General features: G+C 33.3%; 2 protein-coding genes across 3 annotated transcripts in view; both read left to right on the forward strand.

Annotated features, from left to right (window-relative positions):
- Positions 1 to 17593, forward strand: part of LOC129004403 (receptor-type tyrosine-protein phosphatase N2) — a 103573-nt gene that overhangs the window by 34324 nt on the left and 51656 nt on the right. For both annotated transcript variants that reach the window (XM_054432974.1, XM_054432973.1), the window contains exon 2: positions 17081 to 17166. In XM_054432974.1, coding sequence (XP_054288949.1) covers positions 17085 to 17166 — 82 coding nt within the window. In that variant the 5' untranslated portion in view covers positions 17081 to 17084. The remainder of the gene's footprint in view (positions 1 to 17080; positions 17167 to 17593) is intronic.
- Positions 211 to 2454, forward strand: LOC129003606 (uncharacterized protein K02A2.6-like). The gene has a single exon (XM_054431904.1). The coding sequence runs from the start codon at positions 211 to 213 to the stop codon at positions 2452 to 2454; it is 2244 nt and encodes a 747-aa protein (XP_054287879.1).

The following is a 17593-nucleotide window of genomic DNA, read 5'->3' on the forward strand; positions in this document are numbered from 1 at the left end:
GTTATTCCTGCCAGAGCTATCCCTAAAGCTTTAAGTGATACAGTTAGGGAAGAGATAAATAAAATGGTCAAAGACGGTATTTTAAGAGAGGTAAGCGAACCTACTGATTGGGTACATCCGATTGTAATAGCAAAGAAGCCAAATGGTAAAGTTAGAATTTGTATTGATCCAAGAACTCTTAATAAGTATATTAAAAGGGAACACTACAAAATGGCGACGCTCCAAGAAATTTTCTCACAGTTGGATGGTGCAAGATACTTCAGTGTACTGGATGCTTCTTCAGCATTTCTACAGATACCGTTATCAGAGAATAGTTCTCGGTTATGCACCATTGCTACTCCTTTTGGCCGATTTAGTTATTGTAGACTACCTTTCGGATTGAATAGTTCCCCAGAGATTTTCCAAAAAGCAATGGACCATGTAACCTGTGGATTGGAGGGAGTGAGTGCATACATAGATGACGTCCTAGTGTTTGGTAACTCAAAAGAAGAACATGATGAAAGACTGGCTGCTTTCTTAGAAAAGGCAAGATATTTTGGACTTAAGCTGTCTAAAGAAAAAAGCCAGATTGGCCGTGAAAGTGTCCAATATCTAGGTCACAAACTTACTCCACAAGGTATTTCAATAACCGAATGCAAACTGAAGGCTATTCAGGACTACCCGAGCCCTAGGGAAAAAAATGACCTCCAAAGATTTTTGGGAATGATTACATATGTAGGAAGGTTCATTGATAATCTATCTGATAAAACAGGACCACTACGATTACTGATGAGCAAAAACAAGTCTTTTATATGGACAAGTATAGAACAAAAATGTTTTGAAGCATTAAAGGAGGAGATAACAAAGGTTCCTGTTTTGGCCTATTTTGATGGAAGAAAGAAGTCTACTTTGTCTGTAGATGCTAGCAAATTTGGCCTCGGGGCCGTTGTTTTTCAAAATGACCATCCTATCGGCTACAGCTCTTCAGCTTTAACAGCAACTCAGCAAAGGTACAGCCAGATTGAAAAAGAGCTTCTGGCAGTAGTAAATGGTTGTAAAAAGTTCCACTATTACCTATATGGAACAGACTTCACAATAGAGACAGATCACAAACCTCTACTTGGTCTTATAAACAAACCTATAGCAAGTCTATCACCACGGCTTCAGAGAATGATGATGGAACTGATGAGATACAATTTTAAATTAGTTCACGTACCGGGGAAAAAAATGTTCATTGCAGACTCCCTGTCGAGAGCTCCAATAGATGAACATTTAAACACAAGTTATCTGGACAACGGAGCTGAGGTAGTTTACTCCCTTGCAGTTTTTGCTAATGACGATGTAGTAAATAGACATAAATATGCTACAGAAAGGGATGCCGTACTAAAGCAAGTACGTTTTTACATAGAGCATGGATGGCCTGAACACAAACAAAATTGTGATGACAAAGCTCACCCTTTTTGGGAAAAAAGGTATCAATTACATTTATACGATGATCTGATATATATGGAAGACCGACTTGTTATTCCGAGTGAGCTGCGACCCGACATGCTGAGGCAACTACACGCTTCACACCAAGGAATTAATTCGTGCCAAAACAGAGCACAGATGGCTTGGTACTGGCCAGGAATGATGAGAGACATAAAAAACACAGTAGACCAATGTACAACATGCCATGAATACCAAAGATCAAACCCAAAAGAACCTCTTAAACCATATCCAGTGCCAGAAATCCCATGGGAAGAAATTGGAGTTGATTTCTTCAAAATTAACAATACCAATCACATGCTAGTGATTGACTATCATTCCAAATTTGTGGAAGTAAAGAAGATGAGTACAACAACAGCTGATTCAGTAACTGCAGGATTGACACAGATATTTAGATCTCATGGCCTGCCTAAGAAATTACACTCCGATAATGGCCCTCCGTTCGATAGCCTCAAGTTTTCCACGTTCACAGAAAGGTATAAAATTGAGCATATAACTTCGTCTCCGTACTACCCAAAATCTAACGGGATGGTGGAGAGGGGTATACAAACTTTAAAGTCAATGCTGTCTAAAACGCTAAAGACCAAGGGAGATCCAAACCTGGCCATAATCGATTACAATAATACTCCTAAAGCTAATCTCAGAGCACCTGCTCAAATGCTAATGGGAAGACTACTAAAGACTGTTCTTCCTGCTACTAAAGATTCCATGAAACCACTCTTCCCTACCAATGAAACAGTTCTAAATTTGAAGCAAGCCCAAGAAAAACAAAAAACATACTATGACAGATCGGCTCATCCACTTCCAGAATTAAAGGAGGGCGAAGAAGTTTATGTCCAAAAGGGAACTCGAGAATGGGCAAAAGGAAAAGTTGTCAAGAAACACAAAAGTCCGAATTCCTATTTGGTACAAATGGACAGCGGAGCAGTTTTCAGAAGAAACCGGTGCCAACTGAGACAATTTAAAATGGAAAAGAAAAAAGATTGAAAAAAAAGGACATGTGACATGTAACATTTATTCTGTCTTAAATCAGATGATGTAATATTTATTATTATTATTGTTTGTTGTGTTTATGTTAGTTTTGGAGTTTTCATGGTGAGTTCTATTAAAAACCAGTGTTCAGTACCAATAAATAAAATATAATTTATGAAGCTTTATCATTGTGAGTAAACAGTATAAGTGTAAATATATTATACAAGTGATATGTTTCGTATTTTTGTGCTTTCAGGAATTAAAAATTTTAAAACCCGCTACGTTTCTTCAATTACTTTTTATTTAAAGACGCATTAATGAGTATACGTCTTAAATAGTTCAAACTTCAGTGTCCTGAGTATAACCACCTGCTCCATTAAATAATGAAGGTGCATCATATCATTATCGGTTGGACAACTTGTATGATTGTGTATGAATCTACATTCTAGTACATAATGACGAACTTCTAGAAATAAACAGAAACAGCTTCTTTCAAATTCTTTTCGATTCATTTTAAATGCTCAATTTATAAGTACAAAAACGTCATGAATTGAGCAGCAGTTCTTTTATAGAATGCATATTAATATAAAAATGCAATATAGAAACTCTGAAGGTAATGAAGTTCTTTGGCATTGATTCTGAAGTATGAACAGACCTGCATACAAAGGTTTCCATCTTAAATTTATCAATACTACTTATTATTTTGCACATGACATTATTAAAGGTATTTTAAATGTATAAATAAATTGTGCAATTGTCACACGAGGGAACCCTAAACTGTTTGATTTTTAAATGCAATTTATGAACAAAATCCTTATATTATGTAGGATCGCCAGTAGATTCACATAAAATATCCAAATGTTTCAAAGTTACAATAGATCAAAGTCCAATAGATTCAATTTTTCAGTTACAAAATACTGTTACTATCTAAATTGCATTATCTAATATTGCTTAGTTTGTCTCTTAGTTAAATTAGTTGTGATAGTGGTAGATTCTTTTTCAATTCTTCAAATTTGACTCTGTATTATTTACCACGCTAATAATTCTCACTAGACGAATTGAATTGAAATACTTAACAGATTAAAAAGATTTGATTCCAAATTGTTATTATAGTTTTTGAAACCGTACCAACCACTCAGGTTATGGTTTGATATAATTTCCATCACACATGCTGTGCTGTTGAAATATAATTACATCTCTTCAAACAAACCAGAAGTGACGGAAGCTGTTATCAACGGAATATGATTTGTAGCTTGAAATTTCAACTGCTTTTGACCTTTCATCATCATTCATTAGATTCTGTCATACAAGACTGACTGTTGGAAATAACGCTAGTTCTTATGGTAAAACCTCAGATCAAAAAAGTACATGTTGAATTGCGTGCTTTTAAATCTGTGGTAAAACGGGTAGATAACAAAATGCTACAAAACTTACGTCTATTTGATTTCTTATATGGTAAAGAATAACCGTATTTAAGATTTAGTTCCTACTTAATATCCTACTTATAAAAGAATGAGACCTGATAAACTAATAACTTTTTCTTGGCATGTTATGAGAATAAAGCTTTTAAAGCTGCTTTGAACACTATGTAAATCGGAAGATTTTTACGTTTTCATCGACAATTAAGTCAATATAAATATGATAGCCTCAAGTCAATGTTACACTGATAACAAGAGTACTCCGTAAAGCATTATTGCCGATTAAGTGCAAAACTATGGTAACACATTGAGGGGAAAACGTAAAATTTAACTATAAAATATTTTCTTCCTATAAACCAAACTGATGAAGTAAAACATAATTTAGTCTTATGTTTTACTTCATCAGTTTGGTTTATAGGATTACTACAAAATCGATTATAAAGTAGTCAAAACATCAAGGTAGTTTTCCTTGTTTTTATCTAAAAATATAATAAACCGATAGACGCAATGGCGTTATAAAATACTTGCTGCATCTGGTTGCTAGGATACCGAGGACTTAACGGTGAAGCCATACAACATCTTATTACAGAGTGTCCCGCCCGCTTTTATAGTCTTGCATCAAAATGATAAACAGATTTAATTAAATAATTTTCAACAGTTCATCAAACTTTAGATGAAGGCTGTATGAAAGTTTTAAGTCTGTAAGAATGAATCGGTTTAGCCGAGAGCTACTTTCGTAAAGCGTATCCCTAATAATTTATTTACAATTATATTTTATCTTGTCAGCCTGTTGCAAAAAATATAATTTTGTTAGCATTTTAATATTAATAATGCATAAAAAGTGTGTGCAATGTAAAAAATCTAGATAAGTGATCTAAATACTACTCGTTGCTCTCATAGTTATATCTTTTAAAAATCTGAATTTTAAATTAATCTACAATGGTCTTTTGCATTATAACCAGCGAATCTTGATATATAATGAAGGTTTGGGGATTGTGTGTCGTGTATACAAGAACGTTTTGTTCAACAACTAATATTTTCTAAGTATTTACGTACAAAACTATTAAACTACGGTTTAAGTTAATTAATACTAGAGGTTGTCCACCGGGTTAATACTAAAGCTTGACAAAAATATGTATTAGGTATTATACAGTATAGACTTCTCTGTTTCCACCCCATGCTGTAAGTAAAACATGTTATAAAATTTCCTCCATTTGGTTTGACTTTTTGTTTATATTTTGTTGTTATTTCGTCACCAGCATGGCAACCTATAAGGCCATGTTAATTTGTTATACAAATTTAAAATTATTTTTTGTGCGTATTTATTTTCCCTGTGATGCACAGGAGCTGGGAAAAAAGGTTTTAAATAAACATGCTTGTCTATTAATAGAACTAGCCCTATGTTAAATCTCCTTAAGAAAAGTTGAATTTACATTTTTTGACCCAATTTAAATAAATATTCTCAAAATACAAATAAAACCAGCACTTATTTTGGTACAACCCCCGTGTTCAATCCAGTAGTAGGCCAGGCCTATGGTCAGGCTAGCTGTCATAAGTTTTGCAAAGGTTTTTATAATATATAATATGTAACCATGTAGATTTACTTCTTTGTAACCTACATTCTATGGGTAATCGATTTATTTGATACTACATAATGTTAATTAAGAAATAAAAAATGGAAATTTAATTCACGGCAACCAACTCAACCCTACGTTGACCTTATAACATTTACGATGAGTCGTTAATATAATCAACAATTAAAACAATAATAAGCTCTGAAGTTCCACAATATTATCGATCAGCTGTTTTCCAACAACTGGAACCAACAATGTAACAGCTAGTCCAATACACCATTACTGACAATTATCCGTGAGATAATTCGGATCAACGACATAATGGATTTTGATTGCTAATTAGTTTGAATTAGGTGAATAATATGTTTCGTGCATCTCATTTGCAAATTTATCACTCGCTCTGCGTTTTAAGTAGGGATTTTATTGCATAAACATTAATAAACAATAATGAAATACAGTATAGTATAATCATAATTGCACAAAAATATGGATATAGCAAACATTATTTAAAATTATATGCGAACTGTGAAATTATATCAGGTTATGTCAGTTGTATTATTTGATAATATATTATTTGGTCTGTTCAGTCTGATGATTTAGTTTACTCCTTAATGTCTCCTTAAAAATAGCACATGTATTCCCTATTTAAATAACATTAGTTTAACGAGTACTTAGGTTTGCTGCAACAGGGAGGGTAAAAAGGTGTTTTTTTTTGTAAAATGTTAATAGTTTAGTACGAAATGAATGCATTTTCCAAATTTGATCAAAATATGATCATAAACCAGCAAACTACAACAGTGTACTTATTCTACATAAGAATAACATGGGAATTTTAAATTTAGTTTTTTGGAATTTTCTCCCTAACCATTAGGCACATAATAACGCTTCGATATATTTATTGTTTTTAAGCTCTACAAAATGGCTTGGAAATAAAATGCTAAATTTTAAGTTTTTAGGGCCAAAAATGGGAAAAACCAATTTTTTCCCATAAACCCCGTTCCCATAGTCCGATCATGCTGGTTCCCGAACTCGTTCGAATAAACGTAGGTTTACACGTTTGTACTAAATTTCATCAAAATCAGATATATAATATATATATATATATATATATATATATATATATATATATATATATATTATATATATATATGAATTATGAACGGATGGTGTTTTTGGTCTCTAGGGACCTCAAAACGAAAAAGTAAATCGGTCCTTGGTCCAGGTCTTACCATGAGTACTACATTAATAGCTTATTCCCTATAGGGGAAATTTGCTAAAAGGAGAAAAGAATCGCTGAACCGTTAGTGTAAAACATATGAAACAGGTAACAGTGTCAAAACCTTACATTTACAATAGCCGTCGAATTTTTTAGCTGTGATGATTTAAAATGGCGCCTTGGTTCCGATGGATTGAATATGAAACAATGTCCTGGAACGTTTGTAAAGAATAAATTATAGCCGAAGCATGTGTTTTGTATTAGTTTGGTTACATTTCGTCTAGATTATTAACGATATTAATTTTTCTCAACCTATTTTTATTATAATTTTCTCGAATTTGTTCGTTTTAGTATATATGTCCAACATAATACCGTTAAATGTAATGCAATAATATTCACTATAGCCATTGACTATACATAACCAACTGCAGTACACCATTCAGTAGCCTTTTTACAGTTGTTACATTAATAAACAGATATTAAAAACAGACATATGTTTTCAATATATAAGTTTGTCCTTGTAACCAGCAAAAAGTTAAACCACAAAAAATGTAATAATTTGTACCAATAAATACACAAATAAGTTCATCGTATCGGAAAAAATTGAACAACACTAATACCGGTATTGTTTGTTGACGCTCAACTGCAAACCGTTTCTCAAACTTTACTTAGATCCTCATAAAAACTAATTGAACTATTTTGATACTTGACCTTCGTAACACAGTATTGCCTTCCACGGATATCTATTTACTAGATTCTTTCCAAGAACAACGCTAGTTATTGAAACGCGTCATTGTCGATATGTTATTTTTCAAATCTACTGGCTGAAAAATAATAATTTAATTTTATATTTATTATTGTAAGTAACAAGTTATTATTTCGTTAAATAATGAAGTTTGCTAAAACTATTTTAGTTCAAATACCAATATAATTGGCAAAGCAAAATACATAGAATACAGAGTGGTGTTCATGGGTTTTATAATGGTGATAGAAAGAAAGTAAGAAATGCTTAAAAGTTAGGGGTCTCTCTCTCTCTCTCTCTCTCTCTCTCTCTCTCTCTCTCTCCCTCTCTCTCTCTCTCTCTCTCTCTCTCTCTCTCCCCCCCCTTCATCTTCTACCATCATTACCCGTCTGAAGCATTGTCGTCATCGCAAAAGTTACCTCTTCGAGTCAAAACGTCGTCGTACCGCAAATTAACTTTACAATGAACCCCATAAAGGACAACAAGTACAAAACTTCGTCTCTAAAATTCAATAATTTCACATAAGTTAATATTTTAAAATGTTGCCCATTAGCCAACAAGCTATAAAAAATAATTTACTAAATCCAGTAGAATCAGTAGATTCTATTAAACAAGTTCTTCCATTAAAGATCATCTACTCTGATCACTTAATTTATAAAAATTGATTGGCATATTCGTACTTTCTATCAGATACTGTGTCAGGATTGGATAGGCCAAGCCATGTCCACAAGCCAAGATTACAGGTGTTAATTGGTACCCATTCGAAACTATGGTACCCATAATTAAATGTTTAGCGATTTGAGCTTGAACCTACAAATCAACTTTGAGTATTCAGATTTTGCATATTTTTGCCGAATAGGAAAACAGTTTTAATTCTGTACAATTAGTTTTCTAACCATTCTCAACAAATATAGAATGGGTATTTTATTAGGTTACTAGATTATAACATGACATCATTGAATGATATTCATCAGCCTATCAGGTAGTTTTGATTAATATCGATCAATCAGGTAATCTTCGGTTGTTCATCAAAATGACGTATTAATAGGCAACCCTCCATTGATACACATTATACCACTTTACAATGTAATCTTCTATTAATATGCATCGAACAATTTTTAGGTAATCCTGAATAAATATGCATCAAAACATTTCATCAGTTAAACCTCGATCAATATTCAACACACGATTTGTCAGGTAATCTTTGATTAATATTCATACAACCCTTTTATCAGGTAATTCGTACTTTATACTCATAATACAATTTGACATGGTAAACCTCAATTATTGATATCAATCAAACGATTTCACTGGATAATCTTTAGATAAACAATTTTTGCTACGAAACCACACAAATGGTTTTCCACTTTAGTCCCAAGAAATGAATTATTTCAAAAGCCTAAAAAATTTACATGGTGTTTAGGAATCATGTGAATGCAACTATAAGGTGAACACCATTTTGATAGGTGAAATAGGGTGAAATATATCGGCTACGAGTAGCCTCTCCCCCCTCCGATAACTTTATAGCTCAAGGACGATGTTCCAGACTACCTCTGGGGATTTGAAGCCCTTGTACTATTCACTTTACAAGACATAGTTGTGTTTAATGCTGTAGACAACGCTTCGCAAACAAATACATAGTAGCTAAAGCTAAAACCCCAATATTTAACACATGTAATATGGATTAGTCAGCATATGCAAGTATTCTTAACATTTAACAGTTTCTTATTGCGTCATTGTCTCTAGGTTGATAAGACGATGATTATAACGACTAAAGAAATTGCTTATCAGTGGTGACCTACTCTAAACAGTAGAGTTGCAGTTGGTATCTACAAAACCTAGATTCTTGATTCACATTCATTATTCAGTATCAAAAAATGCTTAAGTGTTATAGTTCTGTGACACAATATAATCAGCTGATTATATTGTTGCATTGTTGTGGATTGCCAATGTTTCCTCATAGGGTATTGATCAGTTTTACCATTTACTGAACGTTACATAAGAAAGTACACGTTGTTAATTAAGCAGTTAACTATAAAGTTACAGTGTTTTCAATAGTAGACGATAATAGCTTTGACTATTGATACAACTAGACATTCCATCCCCGTTCCCCATATTAAATCTTTCGCCAACTTTATAACCAAAATTAGTAGTAGTTGGTATGAGCCACCGACAGATGGCGCGGATTTCAATACCAAATTCTGGCGAATACACACATTGTTTACCACGTCAAACTAATGGAACGATTTGTGATGGAGCTATTGAAACTGTTATTAGACTTGGTCGGAAATAAAATATAAGGTAAAACATAATGGAATTGTTGCCTCTAGCTCATTCTATGACTAACTCACACATCTACGTTCTTTTTCAATAAACATTTGTGACAGCTGGTCTACTTCAGTGTCCAATAGTCAATGGTAGTTGTCACTCGTTTGGAATGGCAAACTTTTAAAACGATGAAAATATAATAAGGTTTATCTACAATATAAATTATATGCTACAAATATGACAATTAAACACATTTTCACAGATAATTCATCTCCAGATTGGTCCAATGTTCATAAGTTCCGTGTTTACTCCATATTTTTAATTAATTGCTTAATAACTGATATTTCTGACATTTTCCATTCACACGACAAATTAGGTGATGGGAGTGAAAATGAAAAATTGATATTCTAGTCAGTGAGCTCATTAAGATGAAATTGGGGAGGAATAATAGCAGATGAGTATCGGGTGTTCGCCTGGAAATGAAATTTGCTTCGGGCCATTCCGCCCTCTTCAGCTTCCTTTGAAACTTAACCAACTGATGGTTGCCATTAAGCTGTAAGATAACATTACTGATCGAATTACGCACCATTTACCTTTAATTCAACCTCCTTACATAAAGTGTTCTTAATTAAATATAGTGAATTAACAATTGATTCCAAATAAAGCAATCATTTTATTTTGTTTTTGATGTAGCTAATGCATTTTATGTTAATTTTGCTGAATAAACGACTTATGACTTACTTAAACGAAAGCTTACATTCCCTAACAAGTTAGTATCCAAATGATTGGCTGGAGATAAGTTATATTCTTTTCACTTTCATTAATTGGCGTTTATATACTTCTTACTTAGGTTTTACATGCGTAAAACTACAATTTCAAAAGTATGTTTGTATGAGCGTTCGATTTGCTTCTCTTATGTATTTACTCCTCTTATCATGCATTGTAAATTTTAGATTTACAAATTCTTCCTGTGATTTTTTGATAAAATGTAGGATATTTGTGAAAACCTATTTTACTCTAGAACTTTTCAACAGTATACGCAATTTTTTTAAGAAAACGATCCAGACCTCTTCAAGTATTTGTCCTTTAAGAGGAAATAGATCTTGCAAATAAATTGACCTAACATTTTCATTAGATGGCAAAGGATTTTTGTTATTGAAATTTGTATTACGTAATATTCTTACTGATCTCAGTTTTAGCCCTTGGTACCTATCATAACCTTGGTTTAAACAAACTTGTTTAGTGGTTAGAGCTCCTTAGCATTAATGTTGATCAGTTTTACCACTAAACATATCTTGAACGTGTAACCCTTGCCTTAAACATAGTTTCTGAAACCATTCCACTTTGTTTAACCGTAGTCTGTTCTGTAAACAATTCAAGAACATTGTGTGTTCACTTCGCTAAACAAACACAATTGATTTCCTAGCTATAACACATGGATACACAAATTTATCGGTTCTGTTGTGACCAACTGTGTTAAACAGTAGATTATACAATGTCACTTCACATTAAATACATAACCTTGTAGTTTTAATTTTGTTTTTAATACTTTAAGGCTGACAGTAGTGTTTAATATTTAGTTCATATTAATATTATTCATATTATGATATTAATTAATAATAATATTAATAATAATAATAATATTATTAATAATAATAATATTAATAATAATAATAATAATATTATTAATAATATTATATTATTATTTAATATTTAGATGGTTAAAAAGCCTATTGAATCATAACCAATTAATTAGCTGGAAATCAATCATACATAATCAAACATTTTACTGAGCATAAGCTAGTTTTCCGTCTAATAACATCCTTAATCTTCCCAGTACTTCGTACTTACTTTAACAAAGACAAACATTTTAAGTTTTCACCCACCCTTACAGTATCTTAAGACTTGATCAATTCCTCGGTTTGACTTCAACCGATTCATTTATTAACCTCAAAGCTCTCAACAAAATAGTTTGCTACAAAAGCTAGGTGGGAGGTTTTGTTCATTGTAGGGTAATGAAATGTCAGACAGCAGGAAATGTTAAAACTCTGGCGGTTGAAGCTGCAAAAGCTTTCAATGTTTACCGTCGCCTTTGAAACCGAACGTCACTTGCAGGATGAAAGCTGGATTATCTGATTGAGAAGCTGAGTATAGGGTTGTACTGTTTGTGTCAAATGCATTATTCCAATCATTCATTCATTAGTCGATTCATGAATTCGTCTATTCATTAATTTCACGAGCTTATCTATTCGTCTTCGTTTATAGTACTTCGCCTATTCCTCTATTCATGTATCGTAGTCTATTTTTCTCTTCGTCTTCTCGTCTACCTCTATTAGTTTACTCAGTTTGTGCTATTCGTAGGTTTGTCTAATCGTTTATTCGTCCATTTGTATTTCAGTATATTCCCATCTTTATCAATTCTTTTACTCGTAAATTCGTCTACTTACCTCGAGGAGGTTTAAACAAACAAAAACCAGCTAAACGAAGGTGATATAAGAATTTTGTTAGTAACATAAGGACAACTTCAGAAATCTCAAAGCCAGGTTTTGAATTTAGGTTGGCATTAGCCCAGGGACATAAGTTGATTTTAGGTTTAGCTTAGATGAGGGGAAAAGTTCAAATATAAATATTGTCCAATGTAGTCCTAAAAATTATTGTAATCTATATAAGTACGGTAAGTGAAGAAATCTCTTTTGATAAAAAAGAACTCTAACACGGGAGATATTTATCTACAATATAAAACAGATAAATTTTAGCACTAGATAAATAAATAGCGCTCAATGAATAGCGTGGAAATTGGGGTTATGTAAGAGTGTACCTGGAAATGTTCAAATGTTATTCTCGCATATTCACAATATCCCAAAGTAATCGTGATCCCAACGTATGATTTCAAATTTAATCAAACGAACCCAATTAACTAACAAGTTTCTTTGTAAGAGACATTCTGTAGGGGCGTTTGTTTACCTGGTTCTAGATGTAAGTATGTTTACAAAGACATTTAAGTAAGATAAAAGCTAGAAAAATAAAAATTGTATTGGCACAATACTGTCAACAACAAAAGATAGCAAACACATTCTTCTTTTAAACCTTTTCATTAAATTATGAATCCATTGAATATGTGTAAATACTTTACAAGCATCTTAGCACTTCAGAATATTTTGCATTGAAAAAGGATCTACGCAATATGTACAGATATTGTTTAAATGTCTGACAGAAAAATGAAATTACCAAGCCTCAGATAAATCTAACAAACTCCCGAACACAATACTGTTTTGCCTATGTGAAGACCTTCTTGTAAATAACTAATAGTACAGTATTCGATTGAAGTGTAAACATTCAATCACTAAATCCCTGAGTTCAAATCCGACCAATGACTGTTAGGCCTACTCATTGCCACAATCCACTTGGCAATTATTTGGAATCCACTTTAGGCTTAATGCAGTGTAATTGAAAAGTTCTTCAGACAATGAACTCCGATGTCTAACTAAATAGTCCTAAGCAAAATCTACCTTCACCTAATAAAGTTTGATAGTACCGTACCTACTCTTAAAGCTCAAACTATGTGCACTATTAACAATACACTTTAAATTCAGTCTTTGGCAAGTCTATGTACTGTACTATGAAATGATGATTTTTTTTAAAGTTCCTTTTGAAAACTAATTATCTTGAATATGGTCTGTCAGCTGTCTAGGTATTTAATCAAGTCTTAAGGAATTCTCCCCCTCATTCCACTACCCCACCCCTGTCTGTGTAGGAGGTGGTCAAAACAAGTAATTTTAACCACTAATATTTATAGTAGCAAGTAAAATATTCTCCGGTTGTGAAACCTGTTAAGTGATATTAATTTCAGAGGGTGTTTAACGTTTCTTTAAAAAACTAGACGAGACTTTTTTCGTTCTATGACTATTTAACATTTCGGACATTAAAATGTACTTGTAAACATAAATTGGTGAAATTTGTTTGAAAAAAATCGATAGAGTTAAAATTAAATTTGAACACTCTAACTATTGTTCCGTGAACATGAAATTGGTCACAAGAAAATGAGATCGTATTGTTGGCCATTATTTCTAAGAACATACCTTTACTCATAGATGTGACAGGTTTTTCATTGAAAAATAAGTTTTCATTACTTTGAATAAGATTTTTAATGCACACTTAAGATAAAAAGCTAAAATTATGAAACTCAAATCAATACTATCATTGACTATACACCTCTACACTATTTATAACTTAATCGAGTAGCTTGTGTTACTTGACGTGTCTACTTTAGTGGATTTCAGTGGTTTCTTTTAGCTCAACCTAAAAACCATTTGCGAGATATAAGTCCACCGAAGATGGATGAAATATTGACAATATCTTCACCGTCCCTCGCCGAGTGATATTTCATAAAGCCTTCCACTTTCGACGTCTTATTTGCAAGGCTTCTCGACTGTTTATTTTCCTCAAACACAACTTTATGGGACAATTCTGTTTATTTTCTATCTCTTGACATATTTTATATAAACATTCGTCATTTTGTCTTGTTTCAGCAGATATGCAAACGTGTACATTTACGCTAAGTATAAACGTTTAACTCGATCTCAATGTTGTGATCATTTTCTTCTACTTTGTTTCTAATGATGAGAATCATTAGTGAAATATAGCTGATTTAAAATTTAAAAGTTCTTTAAATTAAAACATTGGAGGCAAAACTCCTATAATTAATGTATAAATTTAATTGTGGTCTTAATTTTTTTTTACTAGATTACAGTACTTGTTTGTCAAAATTGGAAAATCTGACAGCATAACGAGGTTACCAAGTCAAAATCAACAGTTGGTGAAAATAATTCCTTTACAATGCCAAAGAATTGTCAGTGATTTGGCTATGATTTACATCTAAGTACTTTGCATACTAAACCTACAAGAACCTTTAAATTAGCTCTCTCACATATCTCTTAATGGCCAACAATTTATTGGGCTTTATGAACAAAAATTAAAACCCCATCCATTACCTTTGGTTTCCAAAGTATATTTCCATAGTCCTGGAAGATTATAGTAGAATTATGATTGTGAAAATCTTTCACATTTTCGAATCGTCCACGATTTTTTAAAGATCAAATACAAGTAGAATCAATCGTTACATTACAGGCAATGATGGCTGGCAACAATACATTGTGATTGAGTCAACAACTGACGAGCTTTATGTTTGTGAAATGTACCTTATATACCTCAAGAGTCTTATCTTCACCAAAGCATATGTTTACACAACATTTGTATATACAGTTTAGACACATATGACTATCCAACCGTTCATATATTTGAATACGATAGTGTTGTTATGTATTGTTGAGAATAAATCATCTGATTTGATAATGTATTTAACGTTAACGTCGAACAAAGCAACTCACGTTTTCAGGAAATCGAACTTTAGAAAGCAGGAACGGTGGACAATAACAATACGGCCCTGACTTGAATATCGATACTTCCATACTGGGGCATCGTCAAGTACGAGTTGGTTTTGAAGAAGTAAAACTCTTTGAGCAAGTTTTGAAAGTAGCGTAAGTAATATGGAATACAAGAAATGTGTGAAGTCATAAATATCTGTTTTTCAACTACAGTACCTCGAAGAGATCCTTTGATTATTGACCTTTAAGTTAATCAACATACATTTCATAATTTCCACTCCAGCATTTATTATTTAATATTTGTCCTGCCCTAGTTGAATTTGTCGGTAAAAACCGTATACTGCCGTTATAATGTTTTGTTGTTTGCACTGTTGTTACAATGTATTGTTGTTGCAGTCTGATAATATTATGACTTTTAATACTTTTTACTTTTCATTGAAATGGCGACCATACAAAGTAGGTATTTTAAGCCAAGTATGAATGGAGATGAGTTTAGGATGAGTGGCGTGATATTGTAGTCTTGTTTGTAACTAAGGCCGACATATTCCTTAGACACAGCTGTTAATTAATAGCCCATACAGCTAATGGCAACTGGGGAGCAAGCTCGTGTAGTGGTTAGAGCGCGGGATTTCAGTTCCTGAGGTCCCGGGTTCGATCCCCACCAAGTCACCAATGGATTTTATCTAAGTGATAGTGCCGCAACCCCTAGGTCTAGCCGGAAGTAATGTGAAAAACAATCCCAGCCTCGTGCCTAGCGTCCTAGTACAAAAAAAATGGCAACTAAGGGACCTAAAGTTTATAGTGGAATCCGAACCACATTTTTGCCTTGGTATTAACGAATTGGTCTAATTATCAGGATAGTACTGCGAATAGTCGTAGTACTCACAAGGTCTGTGACACCAGGGAGTATAGCGTATAGCATCCACAGTGCATGCCTATAAATATCCACAATTCGTGACCTCCTAGTAGCTGGATTACAGGACGACGCCACCGTCCCAGTCTATATATTGTTTTAGCGAATTTCCCTATAGGGAAGTAGCTATTACCGTAGGTCTCATGGTAACACTTAGGCCCGGGACCGATTTACTTTTTCATTTTAATGTCTCCAGAGGCCAAAAACACCATTCGTTCAAATTTTTATATATATATATGTGTGTGTGTGTGTGTGTGTCCGTGAACACGATAACTTGAGTAATTTTTATCCGATTTTGATGAAATTCGGTTTAAAGGTGTAAGGCGGGATAAACGTGAATGAGTTCGCGATCCAGCATGATCGGACCATGGGAACAGGGTTTTATGGGGGTTTTTATGGGGTAAAAGTTGGTTTTTCTCACTTTTGACCCTCAAAACACAAAATTTCCCAATTTTCCTCTAAACCTTCTTAAAGAGCTTAAAAAACAAACAATTCAGTATATCAAAGTGTTTTTGTACGGTTATTGGTTACGGAGAAAACTAAAAAAATGGTCAATTTAAAATTCCCATGTTATTCTTATGGAGAATATTGTAAAATGTTGTAGTTTGCTTGTTTATGGATATCTTTTGATCAAACTTGGCAAATATATTCATTTTATACTAAGCAATAATTATTTTACTTAAAATACACACTTTATTAGTTTCCTTGTAGCAGCAAACCTAGGTACTCGTTAAACCTAATGTTATTTAAATAGATCAATTGAAAATCAATTCAGCCAAATGGAAATTCGCTAAGACGGCAGGTTTGCTGCGGCGGGGGTATTGTATTGTATTGTTGGTTGGTGCCGTTATAATTTTTTTTTTGTTTGTTCTACTGTTACAAAGTATTGTTGTTGCAGTCTGGTAGTATTGTTGGTTGGTGTTGTTGTTATGTTTTGTTGTTTACACTATTGTTACAATGTATTGTTGTTGCAGTCTGGTAGTATTGTTGGTTGGTGTTGTTGTTATGTTTTGTTGTTTGTACTACTGTCACAATGTATTGTTGTTGCAGTCTGGTAGTATTGTTGGTTGGTGTTGTTGTTATGTTTTGTTGTTTGTACTACTGTCACAATGTATTGTTGTTGCAGCCCAATGAGCGTGTTGGCGCTGGCTACGTGGCTGGTGACCTGCGCGGTACTCAGCCTGCCTGTGGCGCGCTCGGACGGCAACATCGGTAAGTTTTTCAAATGTAATTACCTACTTACATTTGATGTTGGCCCCGATGTTGTGGGTTCTAATTCCACCAATCAATAATGGATTTTACCAAAGTGGTAATTCCGCAACCTCTAGGCCTAACCTAGGATTATGAAAAGCAATCCTGGACTAGTGCCTAGAATAAATTGAAAGGTTGTTGGGTGAAGCCCTCTTCTGCAAGGTATAACTACTGAATAAAGGTCCACGTCGGATTATTGGTTTAGCATTCTCACTAGTTTGTTTAAAAAAAATAATCAACTCGTTTTGCCTAAAATACAAACTTTACCATATATAGCTCCTAGATCCTATAATGGACGCGGACCCTATTATTCGACCACGAAGGTGTTGACTTAAGTATTTAAAGTCACGCTTCGACCAACTGTTGCTCGAGGCACGGAATGACCCGA

Source organism: Macrosteles quadrilineatus, unplaced genomic scaffold (genome assembly GCF_028750875.1).
Source record: "Macrosteles quadrilineatus isolate MER2022 unplaced genomic scaffold, UCM_ALF_1.0 Scaffold_9__3_contigs__length_116548681, whole genome shotgun sequence".
NCBI classification, from domain to species: Eukaryota; Metazoa; Arthropoda; class Insecta; order Hemiptera; family Cicadellidae; genus Macrosteles; species Macrosteles quadrilineatus.